The sequence below is a fragment of the Pelodiscus sinensis genome, chromosome 4, assembly GCF_052426305.1.
Source record: "Pelodiscus sinensis isolate ZL-2025 chromosome 4, ASM5242630v1, whole genome shotgun sequence".
Classification (NCBI taxonomy): domain Eukaryota; kingdom Metazoa; phylum Chordata; order Testudines; family Trionychidae; genus Pelodiscus; species Pelodiscus sinensis.
Window position 1 is genome coordinate 2,185,216 of NC_143055.1, and position 25,463 is coordinate 2,210,678.

General features: G+C 53.2%; 2 protein-coding genes across 2 annotated transcripts in view; both read right to left on the bottom strand.

Moving 5' to 3' along the window:
• Nucleotides 1-25,463, bottom strand: part of LOC142829725 (C-type lectin domain family 4 member K-like) — a 197,788-nt gene that overhangs the window by 65,800 nt on the left and 106,525 nt on the right. The gene's annotated exons all lie outside the window — the stretch shown is intronic.
• On the bottom strand, nucleotides 9,792-25,455 carry LOC142829723 (C-type lectin domain family 4 member K-like). The gene is made up of 7 exons (XM_089777708.1): nucleotides 23,371-25,455; nucleotides 21,579-21,695; nucleotides 20,869-20,973; nucleotides 18,181-18,321; nucleotides 17,321-17,472; nucleotides 15,677-15,795; nucleotides 9,792-13,350 (listed from the first exon to the last, which is right to left on the bottom strand). The coding sequence occupies exons 1-7, from the start codon at nucleotides 23,429-23,431 to the stop codon at nucleotides 13,185-13,187; spliced, it is 861 nt and encodes a 286-aa protein (XP_089633834.1). The 5' UTR covers nucleotides 23,432-25,455; the 3' UTR covers nucleotides 9,792-13,184.

The following is a 25,463-nucleotide window of genomic DNA, read 5'->3' on the forward strand; positions in this document are numbered from 1 at the left end:
CCATCCGGTCCCGGAGATTTGTTAACATTAAGTTTTTCTATTTGTTCCAAAACCTCCTCTAATGACACTTCAATCCGGGACAGTTCCTCAGATTCATCACCCACAAAGGACGGTGCAGATTTGGGAATCTCCCCAACGGCCTCAGCCGTGAAGACTGAAGCAAAGAAATAATTTAGTTTCTCCGCAATGGCTTTATCGTCCTTGATTGCTCCTTTTATAGCTCAATCATCTAGGGGGACCCACAGATTTTTAGCAGGTTTCCTGCTTCTAATGTACTTAAAAAACATTTTATTATTTCTTTTTGAGTTTTTGGCTAGCTGTTCCTCAAAATCTTTTTTTGCTTTTCTTATTACATTTTTGCACTTGATTTGACAGTGTTTATGTTCCTTTCTATTTATCTCACTAGGATTGGACTTCCACTTCTTAAAAGATACCTTTTTGTCCCTCACTGCTTCTTTTACATGGTGGTTAAGCCACAGTGACTCTTTTTTAGGTCTCTTGCTATGTTTTTTAATTTGGGGTATACATTTAAGTTGGGCCTCTATTGTGGTGTCTTTAGAAAGTTTCCATGCAGCTTTCAGGGATTTGGCTCTAGTCACTGTGCCTTTTAATTTCTGTTTAACTAACCTCCTCATTTTTGTGTAATTCCCTTTTTTGAAATTAAATGCCAGGGTGCTGGACTGCTGAGGTGTTCTTCCCACCACAGGAATGTTGAATGTTATTATATTATAGTCACTATTCCCAAGCGGTCCTGTAACGGTTATTTCCTGGACCTGATCCTGCGCTCCACTCAGGACTAAATCGAGAATTGCCTCTCCCCTTGTGGGTTCCTGCACCAGCTGCTGCAAGAAGCAGTCATTTAAGCCATTGAGAAAGTTTCTCTCTGCTTCTCTTCCTGAGGTGACATGTATCCAGTCAATATGGGAGTAATTAAAATCCCCCATTGTTCTTTATGTTGGTAGCCTCTCTAATCTCCCTCAGCATTTCAATGTCAGTATCGCTGTCCTGGTCAGGTGGTCGGTAATATATCCCTACTGCTAATTTCTTATTATTGGAGCATGGAATTTCTATCCATAGCAATTCTAGTGAACATGTTGATTCACTTAATATTTTTATTTCATTTGATTCTATATTATCTTTCACATAAAGTGCCACTCCGCCACCCACCCGGTCTGCTCTATCCTGTCGATATATTTTATATTCCGGTATGATTGTGTGCATTCGTGTGCCACACTGGCCAGCCAGAAGTCACACAAGCAGCCCCCTTAGACACTCCAGCTCCTCCTGTACCACAACCAGCCCCACAACTGACCCAGAGGAGCGGTTATAAAAACCCACCTCAGCAAAGAGCAGCAGGTTCTACCCATCCCAAAGGAGTGGCCCCTGGTCATTTCATGCCTCAGACCTCACCCAACAGAGCTCGCTGGGCCCGTCCTTTAGCAAAGAGAAGGTGGAGAGTAGAATGGTTAGGGAGATTGCTGGAGACCAGGGGCAGGGAACCTGCTTTGGGTTGGGGCCGCTGCCTCACAGAAAAGTCAGTTGGGGGCCACATACAAGTGAGGAGAAAAAAGCCCCACTCCTCCCTAACGTTGCCCACGACTGAGAAGCAGAAAGATGCTCCCCCCCGTGATGGCGTATTGGGGAGCCCCCGACCCTGTACCCCCGTCTGCAGCCAGATGTGACTCTCCCCCAGCCAGTAGAGTACAAATGGGTTTATTGCTTCTCCAAGATCCAGCCCAACGTAGGTTTGATGTAGGCATAGGATAGGCCGACGGCCCTAGTTCCCTTGGGGGGGAGGAGTTTACAGGCCTCTGAATCCCCCACGCTCCGACTGCCCCCTCTCCAAGTCACACCCTTCCTTTGTTCAAACCCCTTCCCTGCTCAGGTGAGAACCGTTTGGGCCATTGTCTACCTGATATGACAGCCCTCAGGGTGACCCCCGCTGGGCAGTGCTTACAGACGCAGGCTAGTAGGGGTCACCACCGCCCACGCATCCCCCACTACATCACACCCCCATTCCCCTCGCACCCAAGAGGGGGTGGAGCCCCAGTACGGGTTCTTCAATACTGGGCGGGGGCTGGATCCAGGCAAGCTGGGGGCTGCATCCAGCCCCTGGGCCTTAGGATCCCCATCCCTGCTGGACACCCCAACCACACAGTTCCTGAGGCAGGCACCTAGCAGAGCTGTAACAAACTGCTGCTGAAAAGAAGACGTCCTGCGATAGGAGGGGTCATCCGTCCTTCCGGGTCCAGTTCATACAAAGATGCTTCGGACGTGATGGTGCGTAGACAGGAACAAAGACCTTATTGAGGAGCAGACTGAATACAAAGATGGAGGAAGCCCCCAGATCCCCCTTGTACCCTTGCCCAAGTGCAGGGAATCCCATTGTGTGAAAGTATCTCCCACTCATAATGTGAAATACGAGGATACAGGCCTATGCGCTGTATAAAGAGAGTCAGAGAATCATCAGCTTTCCATAGACCCCTCACTTGGCCCACAATGCACAAGATTTGGCACAAACAGAGAACAGTGGTTGCAACAATGCTTTGTACATTCATATCAGACGTGCAACGCCTTCTCACATGGCCAGGGAACAGCAATACCCGGCGTCCAGAGATGCAAACAATGTGATGATCATTGGGGTTAGTTTCCATTAAACATGAATCCAGTTTCCTTTCCTTTCTGCCCCTGTTTCCCTGCTTCCCCTTAGTTCCTACCCCCACGGCCTCTAGTAATCTCTTCAGCTATACCTCAACCAGTATTCTACGGAAATGTATGTAGACAATCATATCGCGCCCCCATTATTGAATTACACCCAGACACAAGCAATCAAAGAACCAGACAGAAGTGGGCAGATAACCAGTAGCGGAGCGGTGAGTATTCTAACCACACAGGAAAGATTTCACAACCCAGCTACTGATTAGTGGGTCCTTGCCAGACACAGAGCGATCCACCTACGTTCTCCTTAACTCGTCTAGGCTCCTCCCTTTCTCTGAAGGCCTTGGGTTGGATCCTCTTTCTCACTCCCCAAATTGCCCTACTTCACTGGCACTGGTTCAGAATGTGTCCAGACGTGACCCTATGTTTCCTAGGCGATGGCTGCCTCAGCTGACAAGGCCTGGGACCGTCAAATACAGTCAGACTGGCATGTTGCATCTGTGGGGCCACCTACCCTGCAGGGCTTTAATCCCCCCCCCCCCTTTGCTTTATGAAATTGACTTATGGGCACAAACATGCATAAGCCGAAGATGCTTTGGAAAAATCCCTGGTGTCACCCATCAGCCTTAACGCCACAAGCTGCTGGTGCCATGTGTCTGATTGGCGTGTGCACCATTCTTGGGGTAAAGTGAGAGATATGGAGTAGGGGAAGGGTTAGGGTTTAACTATGCAAATGAAAGCCATGTGGGCATTTCCCTCCATGTCAGGGTGATCACCTGTAAACAGCCTCTTTTGTCCTGTGAGTCTGAGCAGCGGTTGGTTTTAGGAAGTCACATGACCACCCCAAGTGCTAGGGTCTGACCAGGTAATTGTCCATAGGAGGGGGAATGTAGAAACAGAATCCCCGCCCCAAAAGGAGGCCACTCAGGGAAGTTTTCAGGCTTTTGTCTTTGCCTGGCCTGTCACTGCCAGGAGAATGAACCAGAGACCCCAGGAAAAGGGCGTTCTCTGGCTGGGAGGCTTGGCTGAAAGAAGAACAGTTTCAGGGTAAGTTTGTGCTGAGCTTTGAGTGGCAGAACTCGCTCTGCATTTCCTGTTAGTTTCAATCTGTAATCGACTTTGCTCGGCCTGTTTTCACCGGCAACCACTTCGCTGCTGCTGTTTGTACTGAATAAAATCACTTGGGTTGTGTCTACACTGGAACGTTCTTGCGTGAAAACGGCCACTCTTGCGTAAAAACATACCACCTGTCCACACTGGCCATGTGTTCTTGCGCAAGTAAACTGACGTTGTACTGTAGAAAATCAGGGCTTCTTGTGGAAGATCTCTGACACTTCCTCACAGGAAGAAGCCCTCTTGCGCAAGAGCTCTTCCAGAAGAGGCCAGTGTAGACAGGCAACATTAATTTCTTGCGCAAGAAGCCCCCATGGTTAAAATGGCCATCAGAGCTTTCTTGCGCAAGAGAGCATCTACACGGCCATGGATGCTTTTGCGCAAAAGCATATGCCGGTGTAGACGCGCTCTTGTGGAAGAGATTTTGCACAAGAACTCTTCTGCAAAAGGGTTCTTGCGCAAGAAGCAGCCAGTGTAGACGTAGACTTGGATTCACTGTCCAGCCCAGGGTCAGTAATTGTTCCAGGGGGAGCAATCAGCCTGCAATCGGAAAATCGTCCTCCTGTCACTGTGAAGGGGGCTGTAACCGGCCGTGCCTCCCCCCATGGGCACCTCCGGCTGCTCACTCTGGGGGTCACCTCTTCCGCCCTGAGCGCCCCTTTTCAGCCAGTCTGGCCTACGGGTACCTATTTTTTTCCTCCACCTCTGGGTAATGCCCTGCCACAGGGCCCCCACATCTAGGATCCTCCCCTTCTGGGGGCCCCCAAACCCTCTCCCCTTGTTGCCTCAGGGACCCACTGCCAGGCTTCATCTAGCCCCTGCCTTGGGGCAAACTGCCGCCTGACATGAACACTCAGCATCGGCCGGGGGTGGGGTCCTGCTGCCTTCTGCTACCCCAGCTGCCCCCTGTAGCCCTGGTGCCCTGAGGCCTTGTGTCAGGCCCTGCAGCCTGGGACCTTGCCTGGCCAGAGCGCCCCAGCCCTGCTCTAAGTCAGGAAACCTCCAGCTTCCCTGGCAGCCAGCTTCCCCCCCACTGCAGGAGTGTGTCTGAGTCTGTGTCTGCTCCTCTCCCGGAGCCTTTATTTACACTCCCCTCAGCTGGGCCTGATTAGCAAGAACCTGCCTCAGCTGTGGGGCTTTGCTCTCTCCTCTCCCAGGGCTGGGTCAGTGTGGGGCAGACACCACGTCACAAGGCAAGCGGATTGATTTGGGGTTCTGAGCCCAGCTGGCCCTTGGCTTCCGGGAAGCTGGGCCCCACAAACTGCATTTTCCTTGGACGTGAAGAATTTCAGAGAGTGTGAGTGTGTGTGTGTGTGAGAGAGAGAGAGAGAGCTCTGTGCCTCGGCTGGGGAGGGCAGATCTAGCCCAGCAGGACCTGGTGGTGAGAACCCAGAGAGCAAGGAGGCGAGTGTCATTGGCTTTGTCAGCCCCCTGGGAAGCCCCCCCAAGAGGTCTTCTGTGACCCCCCCCCGTCACACTCAGACCCTTGGGAGGTGCCTCATTTCTCCAGCCATGAGCATGTTTTCCAGCCAGTTGTTGAGGAGAAGCCCTGTGCACTGGTAGAAAGGGGAGGGCATGTGGGTCCCACACTGTGGGGGGGTAGGAGGAAGCCTGCTGGTGGCTCCCAGGGCGTGCGTGGCGAAGCACGAGCTCCAGCAGCCAATCCGCTGTCTGCCTGCAGAGCTCTGCAATTGCACGCGGACACCGAGTCATCCGACGGCTCCAGCCCCAAGGAGACAACTGTGAAAATGGGGGAGGAGGCTTTTCCCGCACTCTCTTCTCTCTATTTTGAGACCGTTCGTTTGTTTGTGCCTTTGCCTGTTTGTTCAGAACTGCTCCTAGCCGGTCAGAGCAGGGACCCACATGCGGGAGGCTGCTCCCTCCCATCATAACGCAAAGCAAGGGCAGGGTGCGGTCGTGCCAGGAAAACGGGATGTGCCTGGAATGGGATTGCTTCTCATACACCCATACGGAATAGAGACAATCACCAGGCAGATGAAATGGGGCCCCCTCCCTTTGAGCCTGTCCCAGCTCTGAGCTTCTCGCCCCCTCCCCAGCACCCTTTAGGGACAAAGGGGAGGATGAAGCTCCCCCCCCAATTCATAGGGGGGATTGCTGGCTGTTCTCTTTTTCAGGGAGCGAGGGGAACGTGCGCAGCTTGCTGCATTCCTCACTCTGGCTGGGGAGTCAGGGGACAGATGAGCTGGGCACTTTGCTCTCTCTCCCTGAGGGGCGGGAAGGGAAGAGCAAACAGCCGTGGTACCAATCGGAGTTAAGGACGGAGCAGCGCTGGGTACATGTGCCAGTATTCGCTAACGGCCAAGTGGTGCCTGCTGTGCCGTGTACATCGCACGGTGTGTTCGCCCCACGGTGGGGAGCAATTCAGGGTCTGCTGGGAGAGGGGTTAACAGGTGTTTGGGTTCTCCCGCTGCTCCTCCGAAGCACAGTGTAACTGAACACAGCCCCTCCTTCCCCCGCACAGGAGCCCTCCCCCCCCGTCACTTCCTTGGAAAGACCCAAGGATTCGGCTCCAGGCTGTGGGGTGGAGCTGACATGTTCGGTGTGGGACAGTTCTATGGGCTGAGGTGAAGGGTTGGGGTGTGGAGGGGATAAGGGCCATGGGCTGGGGATGTGGGCTTGGCGGTGGGGCCAGACATTAGGGATTCAGGGTGCAGGAGGGGGCTCCGCAACGGGGCAGGTGTTTGGGGCCTTGCGGTGCAGGAGAGAATGTAGGGGTGAGGGTTTGGGGGATGAGGGGTTTGAGTTGCAGGGGGAGCGTCAGATTGGGGCTGAGTAGTTCAGAGTGCAAGTGGGGTTCAGGATATTAGGAGAAATTTTCCCTCCAATTTTTCCCATCCATGTGCAGAATAACATTTGTTCTGTGCACTGAGGCATGTGTGGACGTGCACCACCGGTAGAAACACGCGCAGCAGGTGCTCTGCCAATCATCTGGCAACACTGGAATCTCCTGGGTGGCTGCCCAAGTGCACAGCTTACAGGGGACATTGGTGCCTGCTCCGGGAGGGGAGTGAGGGGCAGGAGGGGGCTCTGGCGGGGGCAGGAGGCTGGGCTGTGGGAGGGGGGCAGAGTGCAGAAGGAGCTTGACTTGGGGCGGGAGGGTGCTGAGGGCAGAGGCGGGGGTTAGGGGTCAGGATGTGACCCCACATGGAAATTACCGGCCTGGTCAGCAGTGCTGAGTGGAGCTGCCGGGCTCCCCTTTCACCCAGGGGTTGTTGTAAAAATCCGGACACGGGACCCCTCCCGGCAGCCCCACAGCCCCACGGCCCGCTTGCTGCTTTCTACCCCCTCCCCCACACGGCCCCGAGACCAGAGACTCTCTGTGCCCCACCAGGACCCCCAGGCCGCGGTGGGGAGAAGGAGCTGCCCCCACCCTGAGGCCAAAGCAGGGAGCATGAGCTGCCCCAGTCCCAGGGCTGCAGCTGCAGGCCACATGGGGGGGGGGGGGGCATCACTCCCTCGCAATTCTCTGGGGGACCAGGATTGGGGACTGGGGCTTCCCCTGTTCTACCCGCCCATCCCTCCGCTCAGTGGCTCTGACAGGGCTCAGGGCTTCCGACATCCCCAGGGGGGTATTTGCTGGGGGCAGGGCCCATTTTCCTGGGGTCCCTGGGCACAAGCCCCATCGGCCCATTGGATAATCCACCCCTGCCTGAGCCCAGCCTGGGAGAGGGATCGCAGGGGGCCCTCCCTGGACAGGTCAGTGGTTGGCCGTGATGCTTCACTGGATGGAGAGCAAATTAGGAACCCAAATCCCCCTCTCCCTGCCCCCCAGACTCTGGGGTGTCCAGGCCTGGCACCGGGCCCTTGCCCATCCCTGCTTCTCAACTGAGGGTGGATCCCTGTGTCAGGTTCCAGGGCCGGGCATCCTCGCCCAGAGTTTGGCACAAGCCACGTCCCAGGTTTGCTGCATCCTGCCACCTGCTCCTGGCATAAAACCAGGCCCCGACCCATGGTCCAAGCCCCTCGGAGGTTCCTGCACTCACCTGCTCCCCCTGGGAGGAGACGGAGGTCAGGTGTGAGCCCTGAGACACACAGAACTGCTGGGCCTCCAACCACGACTTCTCTTCTTGGGAGAAGTAATAGAGGTTCCCACCGTGACCCCACCAGTCTGCGGAGAGCTTTGTCCGCACGTCCCCTGGGAGCAGAGACTGGGGTCAGACAATGAATCATTGTCTGCGTCTCAGGTTCTTCCTGCGAAGGCAGCGGTGGTGGTTGGGGCACCTCCCTGCCCGGACACTGGGATTCTGTCCACACAAAGCAATTTTTTTCGGAAAAGCAGATGCATTCTTTGGACACAGCAGAGCATTTCCGGGATTCCTCCAGTACCGTGGAAACGCTCTGCAGTGTGGACACAGCCTGAGACACGCCCGGAGCCCAGGGCCCTGGCATCTGCCTAAGAAGGGCTGAGTCCTGCATGGACAGGGACCTGCTCATGTGACAAACCGCATCTTGGGACGTACTTTTAGGGAGGAGAACAAGGGGAGCCCCTCCACGTGGGCGAGGACACAAAAGGGTCCTGGAGAGTCCTCTGCTTGGCCTTCAGTCCTGCTTCTCACCCCTGGAGGGTCTAAGGGGACTGCTCGTGTGACTTCTTGCTGGCCAGAGTGGTGGAACAGAAGTGCTCTGTGCGACTCGTTTGGTGCCTTGTAGAGGGGGACCCCCAGTCTTGGGCTGTAAGCAGCCCTGGTTCTCAGCAATTCACCCTGATTCGACCCTCTCAGCGGTGCCCCCACAAACAGGGCTGGCATTAGGCCGATTCGGCCGATTCCCCGGAATGGAGCCCCGTGCCTAAGGGGGCCCTGCTCCTGGGCATGTGGGGCATGCGCTGTGCCACCCCAGGTGCTGCGCATGCACGGCCCTGCCCCCGGAATCGGGCCCCGTGCTTGTTAAAGCCGGCCCTGCCCACAAACCCTTATTGTTACAGGATCACTAAAACCCATGGGTGGAGGCAAAGGTTTTGGTCTGGGGTCCCGTCTGGATGTGAGAGCACAGGACAGCACCTCTGTGCAGGCAGCTACAAAGACAATCCCTTGAAGTCCATGGCTAGGAAGGAGCATTATGCAAAATTCCCATTGGGTGTCGATATAAAGTCTCCGGAAAGCTCCATGAAATTCAAACCATCGTCTGTTCCCGGCTCCGTCACTGACCGGCTGAGGGACCTTGAGCAAGTCGTTCTCCTGCTCTGTGCCTTGTTTTCCCCGTCTGTAAAATGGGGGTGATGATACTGCGCACTGCTGGGAAGGCCGTTGAGAGCGGCTGAGGGAAAGCACTATCCAAGGGCTGGTTAGCTTTCCTATTCCGGCTCCTGGCAAGGAGAATCCGTAGGCAGCCCCTCCTGGGTGGCTACAGCAATGTGCAATAGCCCAGCACACCACTAGGTGTCACGAGACCCCAGCTATCCTTCAGCTGCTGGACAGGCTGCAGGAGGAAAGTCCCTGTAATGCTGGACCTATTGGAACCACCACGGGCAGAAGGGTAACTAGTAGCCTGGGCAATGGAGAACAGAGCGAGCTACTCCAGGGGGTGGCCCCTGTGACTGACCAGGCCGGGTCTGGGCACCACTGAGGGCGTTGGCTCAGGGCAAATTGCTGAAAACCAGGGCTCCTTACAGCACTCGACTGGAGACCTTTCCCAAACAGGCCACAGACCAGTCACACTGAGCACTCCAGCTGCCAATCCGGCCAGCAGGAAACCTCACGAGCAAAACCCTTCAGACACCCCAGCTCTCCCTGAGCCACAATCAGCCCCGGGCCCAACACACGGGTGAGGGGTTCTAGTACCCAATCTCACCTACCTCAGACGGGTTCCTGGAGCCTTGCTAATTAGCACAGTCACTGATTGGACGTTCCTTCCCGTTGCTCTGTCTAAGACAGAGACTCTTGCAGCAGAGGCACAAAGTACGTATTTATAACTCCACATACAGATATTCTACAAGGACCTGAATGGCATATACAGAAGCAGTAGAACAGACGCTTTCATGTGACACCTCACATGGCCCCCTTTGTACATACTTTGGGGCAACCCACCCCCCCATGGGTGCACCAGCGATCTGGCTTCTCCATTTTAAAATCCAGTAACGTGACACAGGCCCACACTCCAGGCTGCAGGAAAGTCCTCAAGAGGGCGAGTGCTCACACAGCATGCAAAAAAAGTGAGCTTGGTACCTGCGGTCCCCAGAGATGGCCAGCTTGCCACGTGAAAGATCCTCGTGTTCTCCAGCCTGCTCCATTGGGCTCATGGGTAGGCTACTCTCTTGCGGAGGTGGTGTGAGAAATGGCCTCCCCCCCCCCCCCCCGCACAAAGCAGAGTGGATAAGAGTGTATGCCAGTCAAGCAGAGAAGGACTCGGTTCCGTTTCGGGGTTGGCGTTTTGGTGCTGAGCCTTTAGATCCGAGGCCCCACCCCGACCCCGGAGCTGAACAGGATTAGCATCTGCGTTTTCCATCCGCCTTCACTGGGGAAGACCAAAGCTTCTGGCCGAGCGGGACAGAGGGGTGGGGGGCTACAGAGAACAGGAAGTCAGGACTCAGTGGCATGATCAACCCCCTGGGGAACAACCCCAAGGGGATTTCTGTGGTCTAACAAGTCACACCTGGGTCTTCTCTGCATACTCTGCAGGGATACATAGAGGCCGCAAGAAAAAGAAAAAGGCAGGGACTCTGATGTGGGGGGCTGGTGCCTCTTGGATGAGTGTGGCTGCCGCCTCTTCTACACTACAGAGGTTTTTCTGAAGAAACTTGAGTTACGTCCACACTGCTATCGTGTTCTTTCAAAAGAAAATTGAAAGAACAGAGGGGTTTGTCCAACAATGGTAATCCGTGTTCTACGAGGAAGAAGCCTTGTAGACGTGGACGAAGGGGTTCGTTCGGAAGAAGAGGAAGGAGGAAAAAGCCCAGGTACCCTGGTGGCCACTCCACACAGAGCAATCACAGCTTACATGTGAGATAGCGTCCATTCGGTGTGGATGCTTTCTTTCGAAAAAGCAGCTCGCTTTTTTGATGCGCGGACACGCTCTTTCGGAAGTGTTCTGAAAGATCTCTTCTGGAAAACCTTCTTCTGAAAGAAGCCTGCAGCTTAGACAAAGCCTGAAGCGTGTTGGGCAGTGCAGGCTTGAGGAGGAAGAACAGGAAGACAGCTGATGCAGCTTCCTCTGTGTAGGATATTTTCCTGACTCCCTGCTAGCTTCTCAAATCTATTCCTTTGCCTCTTTGCACCTAGCAGTCAGTAAGAAGGCAGACAAGCCACCAGCTGATGCTCCCCTACTGGCAAACATGAGGCTTGAACCACTGACCTTGGCTTTATCAGCACCATCCTCTAACCAGCTGAGCTAGCCAGATGCTGGTTTCTTGGAACTGGACAGAACTTGTTTGGAGTAGGTGGGATTGGGTTCTAAGACCTCCCCTCCCCCCACCTGTATATGAGGCCTGGGGCCATCTAGGGCACGGATATTGCTGGGGTGCCATACCTAACACTTCTAAGCCAGCAGTTTGCAACATCTCTGCTGAGAGCTTGCATCCAGAACTTGGTGATTGGTGCATGCAATGTATTCTCCTTAACAACCTACTCTCCACCTTTTCTTTCTTTTATTAATAAACCTTTAGATTTTTAGATGCTAAAGGATTGGCTCGGGGTGATCTTGTGGGTAAGCTCTAAAGTGGAAATTGACTGGGGACCGTGGCTGGTCTTTTGGGACTGGGAGAACCTGTTCGGGGAAGGTTAGATTGGGTTCTAAAGCCCCTCACCTGTGTGTTAGGCCTGGGGCTGATTGTGGCATAGAGAGAGCTGGAGTGTCTGAGGGGTTTTACTCACGAGGCTTCCTGCTGGCTGGATTGGCAGCTGAAGCTCGGTGTGACTGGTTTGTGGCCTATTTCGGAAAGGTCTCCAGTCAGGGATTGTAAGGAGCCCTGGATTTGAGTAATTAACCCTGAGTAGACACCCTCAGCGGTGTCCAGACCTGGCCCGGTCTGTCACATCTCTTCTTCCTCCTGGGAGAAGTATGCTAGCTGCACCCCCATCTCACACTGAAACCTGAACTCCAGCAGCTAACCCAAACAAAACAACCACGTAAGGGAACTTTCCAAGAGCTGACTCAGATTAGGAGGAACCTTGAGGTCAGTTCTCAGTTCCTCTCCAGTGGTTCTGCCCTCTTAGATTTACAGTAATTGGCTCACCAGAGCTGACCCATGGTCCACGTAGCCCAGGTACCTGCCTCTGATGCTGGCCTCTTCTACACGCTTCAGAGAAAGGTGCAAGAAACCCAATAATGGTTGGCGATGTACCCAAGCGGTTTTAATCCCTCGTGGATCTCAGTCTGGCTGCAACACTTCCTCAGTGTCCTGAGCACCTGGCCTCGGGCCAGGTCTACACTGCTGCTTTTTTCGGTCAAAGGTACGCAAACGCACTCCACCATTTGCATACCTTTTCTCGATAGTTTTGTCAGAGGAGGCTTTTCTGAAATTTGGCCTGTCTACACTGGGCCAAATTTTGGAAAAACCTCCTCTTTTGGAAGAGCCCTTCTTCCTCGTGGCACAAGGAAGACAGGGCTTCTGAAAAAGCGTGTCTGCGCTTCTGCAAAAAATGTCGGAAGAGGAGGGGAGACTTGGCAGAGCGGAGCCCAGAGAGGCTTCAGTTTCCATGGAAATATTCCGCTTGTTCCCCACAAGCCAAACACTCTGGGATTCCAGCTGTAGAGTAAAATGGAGGGGTTCTATCTATATAGAGATTTCTATATTTAGAGAATATATATGTATTTCTACATCTTTCTGCATCTGATTTTCAAGGTGCAAAAACAAAATAGAAATTCTAGTGGAAGGCAGCAAATTATTATTTATTGAATGATTTGGAAGTAGTAACTCCATGATCCAAGTAGTTTATTTACTGACAGACCTGGAAACATACAAATTAGAGACCCATTCATGCCGGGCAGCAGGGGACCAGTGTCTCTGCTACAGCCAGAAAGAACGGCAAAGCATATGGAAAATAATGAGATGAAACAAAATACCCCCCTCCCTTCTCCACTGGACTCAACATCCAGGGTCACCCCCACCCCACAGCCCTAAGTTCCACCCCAAACAAACCATGCGTGAAAAAGAAGAGAAGAGAGAAGGAGGAGGACGATGTCTTTGCTCTGTGTGTGGCCGGGGCAGCATCAGGGAGGATGGTGCGGTGCTGTCAGCGCTCACAAACAAACACCCAAGTCACGAGGCTTTCCTCCTGCTTGCTAGAGGACCCAGATGAGATCATATTACATATATTTGCATAATGCTGCAGAGACCTCAGAGATAAATCCAAGAATTCCAGTTCATTAATTATCTGCCCTCTGCCTCCGCTCCCCAAAAACTTTGGCTCCTGGAGTCTGGGGGAAGAGGGAGCTCATCTGTGCCCCCCATATCTTCAGCAGGGGATATTGCGCATCACCTCCTGTCCATGGGCCTGCTTACAAATCCACCGCATACGGAAAGTGCAAGGGGCGTCATTCCACAAAGTCGGTTTCTGTGTGTGGAAGTGAGCACAGTCTTCTCTGCCTCCACTGTTGTTAGGCTCACCGGGCAACCAGAACCTGCAGAGCAGAGTGTTACTGTCTCAGGAGAACCACGGCCACGTTCTGACCTTGGTTCTGCTGCACGGACTCTGTAGTTAGCAGGGGACCAAGACTCCCAGAAATGACTCAGCAAAGTGATGGAAAGAGAGGGCAGCGGTGTCATGTTATTGGATTTTGAGGGGAGCAGCGGGGTCACTGTTGCACCCATGGGGGAAGTGTTTGCCTCAAAAGTCGGTAAAAAGGGGGCTATGTGAGGTGTCAAACAAACGCTTACTTTCTACTGGTTCTGTATGCGCTCTTCATAGATCTGTATAATGTCTGTGTGTGGAGTTAGGAATCTGTACTCTGTATGGTACAGAGGAATCTAGGGGTTATAGTGGACCACAAGTTGAATCTGAGTCAGCAGTGTGATGCTGTTGCAAAGAAAGCAAACATGATTCTGGGCTGCATTAACAGGCGTGTTGTGAGCAAGACACAAGAAGTCATTCTTCCGCTTTACTCTGCGCTGGTTAGGCCTCAGTTGGAATATTGTGTTCAGTTCTGGGCACCACATTTCAAGAAAGATGTGGAGAAATTGGAGAGGGTCCAGAGAAGAGCAACGAGAATGATTAAAGGTCTAGAGAACATGAGCTATGAGGGAAGGCTGAAGGAATTGGGTTTGTTTAGTTTAGAAAAGAGAAGATTGAGGGGGGACATGATAGCAGTTTTCAGATATCTAAAAGGGTGTCATAAGGAGGAGGGAGAAAACTTGTTCATCTTGGCCTCTGAGGACCGGACAAGAAGCAATGGGCTTAAACTGCGGCAAGGGAGGTTTAGGTTGGACATTAGGAAAAAGTTCCTAACTGTCAGGGTGGTCAAACACTGGAATAAATTGCCCAGGGAGGTTGTGGAATCCCCATCTCTGGAGATATTTAAGAGCAGGTTAGATAAATGTCTATCAGGGATGGTCTAGACAGTATTTGGTCCTGCCATAGGGCAGGGGACTGGACTCGATGACTCTCGAGGTCCCTTCCAGTCCTAGTGTTCTATGATTCTATGGAGACTGGAAGTTTCTCTGTATGTGGTTGAGCAATGGGCTCGGCCTATGGACATGCTAATTAGCAAGGCTCCAGGGACAATAGGTCTCTTAAGTACCCGGGACACACCTATGAATGATTCTAGGTGCCTGGTCAGAGACCATGTGAATGTCTCCAGCTTGGGAGAAGCCAGGAAGAAGGTATAAATAGGCCATGTAGCCAACTCCATCTTGATCTCCAGATCTGCTCCTGACCCCAGATGCAGCCTCCCAGGAATTCACGAGCCGGAAAGACCTGTGGACCCATCCTGGTATGGGATGTGCACCAAGGACTTTTAAGCCAGCAGCTATGACATCTCTGCTAGAGCCTGCATCAAGAACTGGGAGATTCGATGCATGTAATGTACGATACTTTAACAACCTTACTCTCCTGCTTTTCTTTCTTGTAGTAATAAACCTTTAAATTCTAGATTCTAAAGGATTGGCCCAGCGTGATTTGTGGGTAAGGTCCGGAGGGTAAATTGACCAGGGATCTGTGGCTGGTTTCTTGGGACCGGACAGAACTTGTTCGGGGTAGGTGAGATTGGGTTCTAAGACCCCTCACCTGTGTATGAGGCCCGGGGCTATCTGGGGCACGGATATTGCTGGGGTGCCAGAGGGGTTTTGCTCATGAGGCTTCAGGCAGGCTGCTGAAGCGCTCTGTGGGACTGGTTTGTGGCCTGTTTGGGAAGTTCTCCAGTCTGGGGGCTAGAGAGAGCCCTGAATTTGAGCAATTCGCCCTGAGCAGATGCCCTCAGCTGTGCCCAGACCCGGCCCTGCCCGTCATTGGCTTCTCCCTGCCCTGGTCATGGGCCTCAGCCCCAGCCTCTGCGCTCAGTGCACCGGCTCCAGCTGGCTCCATTCATGCCCCAGCCCCTGCAGCCTGCACCCCACAGCCTGGGTGCTGGAGCACCGTGCAGCCCAGGGAGAGCGCTGGACCTGGCCGCTCACTGCAGGCCAAGCTGGCTGGGTGGTGTTGGCTCGGAGCCAGCCCCACAGCTGGTGTAAATCCAGGTGGTTCATTCAGGTCAATGGCGAGTCCCCAGGAAGGCTCTGGCCTCGGTCTCACTGGCACGGAGCACACGGTGCGTGTCTGGGCGTCCGCTCTGAGCAAAGGGGCGTGCGAGGAATTCCCGGGAGGCTGAATTTTTGTTGGGGCAACGCCCAGAAGCCTCCCTCAGGATTGGGCCCCCTGCGCTGGGGGCTGCACGGACTCAAGGGGCCGAACAGACGCTGCTGAAAGAGCTTGTGACGAGACATTAACACGGGATCAGTCTCCATGTTACTCACCCCCTGCTGGCGTCTGCTCTGTATTCTGAGCCGTCCACCCAGCGCCAGCGGCCTTCAGTGCTCTGGTCGGTGAGTCCAATCCAGTGGGGTTTTTCCTGGGTCTCCTTGGAGAGGAACTCCTGCCCAACACAGATCCCAGCATGGTCAGGCCACCCAAGACAGGCTGCAGGGGCAGGCGCAGCTGCCAGGGCTGAACAGGCTGGGGAGGGGAATGGGCGTCTGTGGTTGTGAGCAGGGCACCGGGCAGCGATAGACATAGTGACTAGCTGTCACATTACTGAATTTGAGTGAGGCAGCCAGATCACTGCTGCACCCATGGGGGATGTGGAAGGGTAGCTGGTCCCAAAAGCCGTATACAGGGGGCCATGTGAGATGTCAAATAGAAGCTTACTGTCAGCTAATTTCATATATGATATTCATGTAAATGTGTAATGTCTGCGTGGGAAGTTCTAAGTATGTACTTTGTGCGAGTATTAAATATTTCTCTGTGTGTCGTTGAACAATGGGCAGAGCTCGGCCTATGGGCACGCTAATTAGCGAGGCTCTGTGGGCCAATAGCACTCAATGGGCCAAGGACACACCTCGGCAATGAGGAATGACACCTGAGGGCTGCCAGCAGGGGACACAGGGATAGGCCGCTGGCCAGGTGACCTGCTGCAGCCAAGAAGAGACCAGGAAGGAGGTATAAATTTGCCTTGTGGCCGTCTCCATTTTGGACTCAGCTCAGCCCTTCATCCCAGAGGCAGTAGTGCAGGGATCGAAGAGCCGGAAAGAACTGTGGACCCATCCTAACTTAGGATGTGCAACAAGGACTTTTAAGCCAACAGCTGTAACATCTCTGCTAGAGCCTGCATTGAGAACTGGGAGATTGAATGCATGTAATGTACTATCCTTTAACTACCTCACTCTCCTGCTTTTCTTTCTTGTAGCAATAAACTTTTAGTGGTTAGATGCCAAAGGACTGGCTCAGTGTGATTTGTGGGTAAGGTCCAGAGGGTAAATTGACCAGGGATCTGTGGCTGGTTTCTTGGAACCAGACAGAATCTGTTCGGGGTAGGTGGGATTGGGTGCTAGGACCCCCCACCTGTATATGAGGCCCGGGGCCTTCTGGGGAACGGATATTTCTGGGGTGTCGGAGGGGTTTTGCTCGTGAGGCTTCAGGCAGGCAGCTGAAGCGCTCTGTGGGACTGGTGTGTGGCCTGTTTGGAGAGGTCACCAGTCTGGGGACTGTAAGGAGCCCCGAGTGTGAGCAATTCGCCCTGAGCGGACGCCCTCAGCTGTGCCCAGCCCCAGCCCGGTCTGTCACACTAGCTGAGAGACAGTGAGGGAGTCCTGGAGTGTCTCTGGGTCTGAGTCTGTGTAGCTGCATGGGGTAACCATGGCAACCTGACCCAAAGAAACGAGCCAGACCCCAAAAATGCCCCTTCCTCCCAAACTCTGGGGTGTCCAGGCCTGGCTCCTTGCCTCTGCCCATCTCTGCTTCTCAACTGAGGGTAGATCCCTGCCTCAGGTTCTGGGGTTGGGCATCCTCACCCAGAGTTTGCCACAAGGCACGTCCCAGATTTGCAGCATCCTGCCACCTGCTCCTGGCATTAAACCAGGCCCTGGCCCACAGTCTGAGCCCCGGGAGGGTGCTGCACTCACCTGCTCCCCTGGGGACAAGATGGAGGTCAGGTGTGAGCCCTGAGACACACAGAACTGCTGGGCTTCGAACCACGACTTCTCTTCTTGGGAGAAGTAATAGAGGTTCCCACCGTGACCCCTCCAGCCTGCGGATAGTTTTGTCCAGAGGACCCCTGGGAGCAGAGACTAGGGTCAGACATCTGGGCTAGTCACAGGGACACCCGCAGGGAGCTCAGGGCTTCTCCTGCTGCATTTCCCCTGCCCCTCGGATGCCCAGGCCCAGGGAGCATTGGAGCCTGATTCTCCAGCCACTCAGTGAATCATGTCGGTGGCCGTAGGAAGGATCCCAGAGACACTGCAGAGAGCAGCCAGCCCAGGGTCCCTCCCCCAGCACGGAAATGCAGCTGTGTCTGGGCTGGAGCATGGGCTGGTCCCAGTGCAGAGCAGCACAGCTTTATTCGGAATGGGAAGACTCACTGCTTAGTTGAGCACTGGGGGGAACAGTGCTCATGGACCATTAGTGGTCAGTGATGAAGGTCTCAGGTCTATTGCCCATCGGGTTCCCCCCACAGCCTGTAGGTTGGCGCTTGCCCAGGGACAGTTGTGAGCGTAACCCCCCAGGCACTGAAAGGCCGATTTCTCTCTGCCTCTGCCCGGACTGGCCTAAAGTATCCAGCAAGAGCTGGTATCTGGGGCTTCCATTAGGCTAACAAGGCCTAGGGTGTAATTGAACTCCACACGGTTCTCCGCAGGGTTGGCACATGCAAAGCTGCAGGTGGTTCCTAATGCAGGGGAATTTGGTGTTGGCGAAAGCCTGAAACTCTCGTTTACCCCTGTACTGACAGGAATTGGGGCCGGTCAGCACTGCGGCTCAGACTTACTGAAGGAATCCTGCGCTGCTCGCAGTGCTGCAGTGATGCTATCCAGACGGGTCTGGAGTTCTCTGTTCTCCGCACTGACATTTCCCAGCTGGGCTCTCAGCATCCGGACTCCTGCCTGCACTTCGCCCAGGAGCTGCAGCGCTGGGAGCAAGTCAGAGCGACGTCAGCGGGGATCAGAACACAGGATTGGGGGGACGTGTTCTAGGGCAGCTCCTGCCGGCCTCGTTGGGCCAGGTTGTGACATTACTGGATTTCAATAGGAAAGTGCCGATCACTGTTGCACCCACTGCTGTGTGCTCCCCACGCTCTGTGCATGGTGGGCTGTGTGAGGTGTCTACGGGAAGGTTCTGTTTTGCTGGTTCTGTTTACACTGCTCACATACAGGTCTGAGTTTGGTCTGTGAAGCTGTGACTGTGGCCTCGGTACTTGTATGGTGAATGTTTGGTGTCCGGGAGGCAGTAGCAGGCGTCACCCACCTACTGTGAGGGGTGGCGACCCAGGGACTAGCGATGCTTCATGGACAATGTTTAGTAAGTGTCACCAATAAACACCAGAGCAATTATGCTGCAAACTGGAAGACCAGCCGGTACCCCATTTGCCCTTGCCTAAAAAGGACCTGGTGATCATGTGATCAGCTCCATTTTGGGAGGTGTCATTGCACTGGAGGACAATGGATTTCTTTCTGCACGGGCAAAGTTAGAAAAGAATCCTGAGGGTTCCTCCATTTTTGTCTTCAATCTGCTCTTGACTTCAGAAGCATCCCTGCTATGGAGAGAGGGCCCGTAGGATCTGTTGACCCGTCCTAACCTTCAACTCCCTGCAGGGGGGTTCCAAAGAGGATGGCGAGAGGCTGTTCTCTGCGGTGGCAGAACAAGGAACAATGGTCTCAAGTTGCAGTGGGGGAGGTCTAGGTTGGATATTAGAAAAAAACATTTCCCTGGGAGGGTGGTGAAGCCCTGGGATGGATTACAAAGGGGACGTGTTTTAAGACCCAGCTTGATAAAGCCCTGGCTGGGATGATTGAGTTGGGTTGGTCCTGCTTTGGGTGGGGGGCTGGAATCGATGACTCCCGAGGTCTCTGCCAGCCCTACGATTCTATGGTTCTAGGAGGTACTCCAGAGACGTTTAAGATAGCAGTCTATTGCACCTCTGCGAACAGCCTGCATCAAGAACTTGAGGACTCATGTGTGTAATGTGCTTTCTTTCACAATCCTACTCACAACCTTTGAACCTTTTCTTTCTTTCTTTCTTTCTTTCTTTCTTTCTTTCTTTCTTTCTTTCTTTCTTTCTTTCTTTCTTTCTTTCTTTCTTTCTTTCTTTCTTTCTTTCTTTCTTTCTTTCTTTCTGTAAATCTTTAGATTTTAGACCCTAAAGGATTGGCACAGAGTGCTCGTTTGGGTAAGATCTGAGGTAATTGACTTGGGACTGTGGCCGGTCCTTGGGGCTGGGAGAATCTGTTCAGAGTTGGTGAGATTGGCTTTCATAACCTCTCATCTTGTAAGGTTGTGGAGATGGGAAGAAGGGTTATAACTTCTCCCCTGTGTGAGGTGGGGCTGGGTGGGGCGCAGGGAACACTGGGGTGTCTCAGGGGATTGCTTGTGAGGCTTCTTGCTGGCTGCTGAGGTGCTCTGTGTGGCTGGTTTGGTGCCTTCTAGAGGACGACCCCAGTCTTGGGCTGTAAGTAACCCTGGTTCCCAGCACTGTGCCTGATTTGACACTCTCAGAGGTGTCCTCAGACCCCCTGTTAAATTACACCAGCGCTGTGCTGTCATGCACCAGAGTGACTAACATTTACTCAGCCTAGTGCTGGCTGGGGCCAGAGGGCGTCTGATCTCCAGGCAAGGTGGGAGCCAGGCAGTGCCCCTGGTTGTGTGAGGTTATGTCTACACCACAAAGAAAAGTCAGGAACAGATACACAAATTGCAGATTCTTCCGAAAATGGCTTTTCTGGCACTTGGCCTGTCTATATGCGGGCAAATGTCAGAAAAAGCCCTCTTTCAGAACATCCCTTCTCCTTCAGAGAACAAGGTTTACAGGGATGCTGAAAAAATGCGTCTGCTCTTCTGATGTTTTTTCCTTGGAAGGGGCAGAAGTTTTTCTGCAGAAATGCTCTGCAGTGTGGACACAGCCTGAGAGACGCCCAGAGCCCAGGGAAGTGACAGCTCCAGAACCAGACTGTGATCTCTCTGCACATGGCTGGGGCTGCCTCCCGCTCTGCAGCCCTCAGAATCCCCTGGCTGCTGTATCACACTCAGGTCACGCCTGCTCCCAGCGACAGAAACCGAAGCAGGGCCCAGAACCTGCCTGAGTGCAAAGCTCCTGGTAAGAGCCGTGTGGTTAGATGCAAACTGGCCCTGCTCCAAGCCCTGCTCCGAGCTGATGGGCGGCACTGAGCCGGCTCTGCTCCTGCCTTTCCCGTCCCTGCGGCCTGGTCGACACCGCAGCGCCCGTACGGCTCCAGCAGCTCTCACGCACCCGCTGCATGGGCTGTGAGGCTGCCCCTTGCAGTGCAGACACCCCTGTGCCCTCCCGGTGCCTCCATTCCCCTCTGAGTAATGGGATCTCTCTCTCCCAAGGCGCCGGGAGGAGAAATGATCAAAGAGCACCAGGTGCCCAGAGGCGCAGTGATGGGCCCAGGGGAGTCCCCATGCTCGAGAAGGCAGCAAGCGCACACCCGGCCCCACTCACCGGCCAGCTCCTTCGAGGTGTCCACGGTGCTGTTGGGCTGCAGAGAGACTCTGATTTTGTGAGCAGCTTCTTTGACATCTCGTAGGTTTTTCTGCCCCTGGAAATCTAGGATCACATGGCCCTGGGGTCAGTGGTGCTTCGCTCGCAGCGAAAGAGAACAGACTCTCGCAGTGCGGCGGATGATTTGCTCGTTAGTCGAGATGAGATTTTTATTGTTCGTGCGACTCATGCACCAGAACTGGGAAGCATCTGCCATTTAGGCTGATGTCCGAATTGGGCAGGGGGGTTCCCTGGAATACTCCCTGAGTGCCCCCGCCCCGCAAGTACCAGTGCCCCATGAGTTGCCCATGGCTCCCCATTCCCTTTGTGGTGACTGCAGCCCCAGACACACTCCAAGAGAGCAGCCCTGTGCTCCCCTGACCACGGGCCCTCGCACGCAGCAAACCCCTCCCCGGCTGCAAACCAGCCCAACCTGGCCCTGAGTATCTACAGGAACATGCCACAGACACCCACAAATCTCCCCTGCCCAGCGAGTGGGTGTATGCAGAGCACTAGGAATTGACTGATCTGGGGGGACCCCGCACCCGAGGGGACGCTGCAGAGAGCTGGGCCCCTCCCCTCGGCCCCTCCACTCACACCAACGTTACGGCCGATTGGTTTGTCTTTCGAAGAAGGACATGGCGTCAAATCCTGCGCCGGGGGCGACTTACACAGGACGGTCACTGCAACGAGGGAGACACCCAGAGCCAGGCTCAGAACAACCAGCAGGGAGCAGAGGGTGTTCGCGGACTTGCCAGACGGCGCAGCGGGCGTGTCAGGGCGTTTGCCTAGTGGGGGACAAGAGGAATGTTTCCATGGACGCGGGAGCCCATCTTGGCTTTGCCCTGCCAGGTCTCCCCACCTGGTGAGGAGTCAGCCCAGTCGGTGGGAGGCCGAAGCCACAGTGCCCTCACGTAGCTGGGACTGAGGCCAGGGGCTCAGGGCACTTTGAGGAAGCCTGGCAGTTAGACAGAGATCCACGGGGGAGTAAAAACCCTGCGGAGGCATCAGCCACCCACTAACTGCCTGGGCTAAGGCATAACTGTCCGGTGCTGGGGTATCTCGCTCCTTTCTCTGGGGCATCCGCACAGGCCAGCATCAGAGGCAGGTGACTGGGAAGGAAGGACGTGTGGCAAGGATGTGCCCACTCTGCCACTCTGAGTGCAGAAGGAGACGGCCCCACTGGAGAGCTTAATACCCTGCCTCTGTAGGCTCTGCTTAAAAATAAACTCCCCAAGGTCACAGATTGCCTGGCCTGGGGAGACAGGCTGCCACCATCAAATGACCCAGGAAGAGGCATCTGACTTCTTCCAGAAGTGGGCCCCCAAGCTCCTTTACCACAAGAGAGCTTGGAGAAAACAAGCCGCAGCCTCTGGTAGCCGACCACTCAGAACTCCTGCTACCTTCCAGGACACAAGAATCAAACCATCGCCTTAAAAAAGGTGATTTTATTTAGAAAATGAAAAGATCGACTTGGCAAAGCAGACTTGGTTGCTAGGTGTTATCGAGCAACGGAGAAAAGAACAGATTAAAGCACAGAGAAAATGGTACCCTGGACTACAGCTTAAAATGAATTGTATGGGGGAAGCACATGGACTTAGCACAGGCAGGAGCGGCCTGAGACGAGCTGCCAGCAACTGGTGCCCTAGGCGTAATGCGCGATTGGCGTGCAATCGGCGCCCCTGCCTGCAAAGCCGTCAATGGCAGTTTATCTTGGTACAAAGGCGACTGCCTAGGACGCCTTTATTGACGGGCTGCCACTGAGCACAGGGAAGTTTAACCAAATAACAAAACAAAGAAAACAAAGAAAATAACCTGATTGTGACTAAATAGACATTTTTTATTTACTTACAATCTGTACTTCAAGGTCCAGTCCATTTCCATGCCCACTATGCTTTGTAGGCATGATAGTTCTGCCTGGTTCAATTCATCTTGTTTCCCCAGCTCCTAGCTTAAAACTCCCACAAAGAAAACAGCAGGCAGGCGTATCTAACAATTCAGATTTTAACACTCTCCCACTGGCCCTTCTGGCTCCTGCCAACACCCTGTAGCTACCTCAGTTTAACCCTTTGGTCACTGAATGCGGCCAGCACTCTTCCTATCCATCACAGCATGCAAATCTTGAAGGGCAGAACCAGTGCAGAGGAACTGAGAACTGACCCCAAGGTTCCTCCTAAGCCCTGGCGAAGTCCCCTCACACGTTGGCTTGGTTTGGGTAACAAGCTGGCTTCTGTGTGAGATGGGAGCCCAGTTTGCAAGCCCTGCGGGGAGCCAGGGGAGATCAAGGCCCAAACCAAACCTCTCTTGCCCACTGCACATGCTGCTGCTGCTGCCCCGGGTCTAAAGCTGACCAAGAGGAGGGCTGAGCTGTGGGTCTGTTCTCCCAGGTCAGCCAGTGCCAAGTGGTGGGAGTCCAGAGAACAAGGCAGGTGGCTTGAAGGATTCAGCGTGTGAGCTCCTTACCAGGAAGCCGGAGTTGTTCTTTTCCAGTATCCACATTCATATAAATAGCTTCGTCCTCCATTCTCCGTCCATGCCCGTGAGCTGAGCTTGATAAATGCTTTCTGTTAAGCAGGTGTTTCGCAGCGGCTGGTTAACACATTTGAAGCTGCCCAGAGACAGCAACGGACAGCGAGTTCTTTAATTGGCAGGGCAAAAAGCCTCAGACCACAGCGTGTAAGGCTGGGCTTCCGTACATCCTCTGAATGAATTGAAAAAGAGAGAAGCCAGGCTGCCTGCTAGGCAAATGGCCTGAGACCCCATATTCTATCCAACCTGCTCTTAAATATCTCCAGTGATGGAGAGTCCACAACCACCCTGGGCAATTTACTCCAGTGTTTCACCACCCTGACAGTTAGGAAGTTTTTCCTGATGTCCAACCTAAACATTCCTTGCTGCACTTTAAGCCCGTTGCTTCTTGTCCTATCCTCAGAGGCCAAGGAGAACAATTTCCCCCTCTCCTCCTTGTGACACCCTTTTAGATTCCTGAAAACTGCTATTGTATCACTTCTCAGTCTTCTCTTTTCCAAACTAAACAAGCCCAGTTCCTCCAGTCTTCCCTCATAGCTCATGGTTTCTAGAACTTTCATCATTTTGGTTGCTCTTCTCTGGCCCTTCTCCAACTTCTCCACATCTTTTTTGAAATGTGAGAGCTGGACACAACACTCTAATTGCGACCTATTCAGCGCAGAGTAGAGCAGAAGAATGACTTCTTGTGTCTTGCTCACAGCACTCCCGTTCATGCCTCCCACAGTTATGTTTGCTTTTTTTGCAACAGCATCACACTGTTGACTCCTATTTAGCTTGTGGTCCACTATAACCCCTAGATCCCTTTCTTCAGGGCTCCTTCCTAGACAATTAGTGGATTATTGAATAACTATGTTGTGATGTAAACGCAAAGTTATTATTTATGATGTTTATTTATCATGAGGTCTTATAAAGATGTTAATTAAATTAATTTCTTTTGGGACTGGAGCGTGGCGAGGCTGAGCTTCTGGAATCATAGAGTCCTAGGGTGGAAGAGACCTCCGGAGGTCATCGAGTCCAGCCCCCTGCCCAAAGCAGGACCAATCCTTTCCGGAATCCTTGCTGAAAATCCAAAGGCTCTGAGTTCTGGGTCTCCAGGTAACTTTCCATGGGGATTGGGGTTTTTCTTGTGGCACTGAAGAAGGGCAAGTTAGCCAACTCTCGCCCATCCAATGGTGATACCACATCACATCGCTAGCTCATATCTAATGAGCTACCTGTTGTTTTCTGCCCAGGGTCCACCAATTTTTAAGGCCGAAAATGCTTGTTCGGGTCATCCGGTCTGACTTCCTGACCAGCACAGACCAGAGACCCTCCCCTGTGGTTCCTCCATCCAGCCCCAGACACCCTGTTCAGATACAGCAGGTGTGTTAGGAGTCATCCACTCTTGATTAAAGACTCCTAATGCTAGAGAATCCACCACCTCTCCAGGTAAGTTGATCCAATGGTGACTTACCTTCCTTTTACAGGCGGTGCTCTATTTCTAGTCTGAATTCATCTAGTACATCCATAAATCTAGCAATACATGCTATTCCTTCATTTGGCCCTGAAATCCTTGACAGTATCTCAGCTACTGTGTGGGGCTGTGCAGTAAAAACAGCTAGAGGTAAAAATGGGAAGGTGTCACATTATTGGATTGTGAGATGACCATACAAATCATTGTTGCAACCACTGTTCTATGTTTGTCCCAAACCCTGTACACAGTGAGCCAAGTGAGGTGTCTATAGAAAGCTCTTGATTCACTGATTCTGGTTATGTTCCTCATATGCCTGTATCATTTTGTATGTGAAGTGATGAGTTTTGACTTTGTTCTTGTTCTTTCAAATGTTTGCCTCTGGGAGACACCAAGAGGAGGCTTGGCCAGCCCATTGTGAGTAGGGCTGGATTTTTACTTATTACACAAAATAAGTAAGATTCTGAAGGTTCTATAAATGCAAAAAAATTGCTAGTCTTAGTTACATCCTCACCTATATACATGTAGGTCTGCAAATGTAAAACCTTATTACTTCCATTTTCAGAGTCCTTTCTGT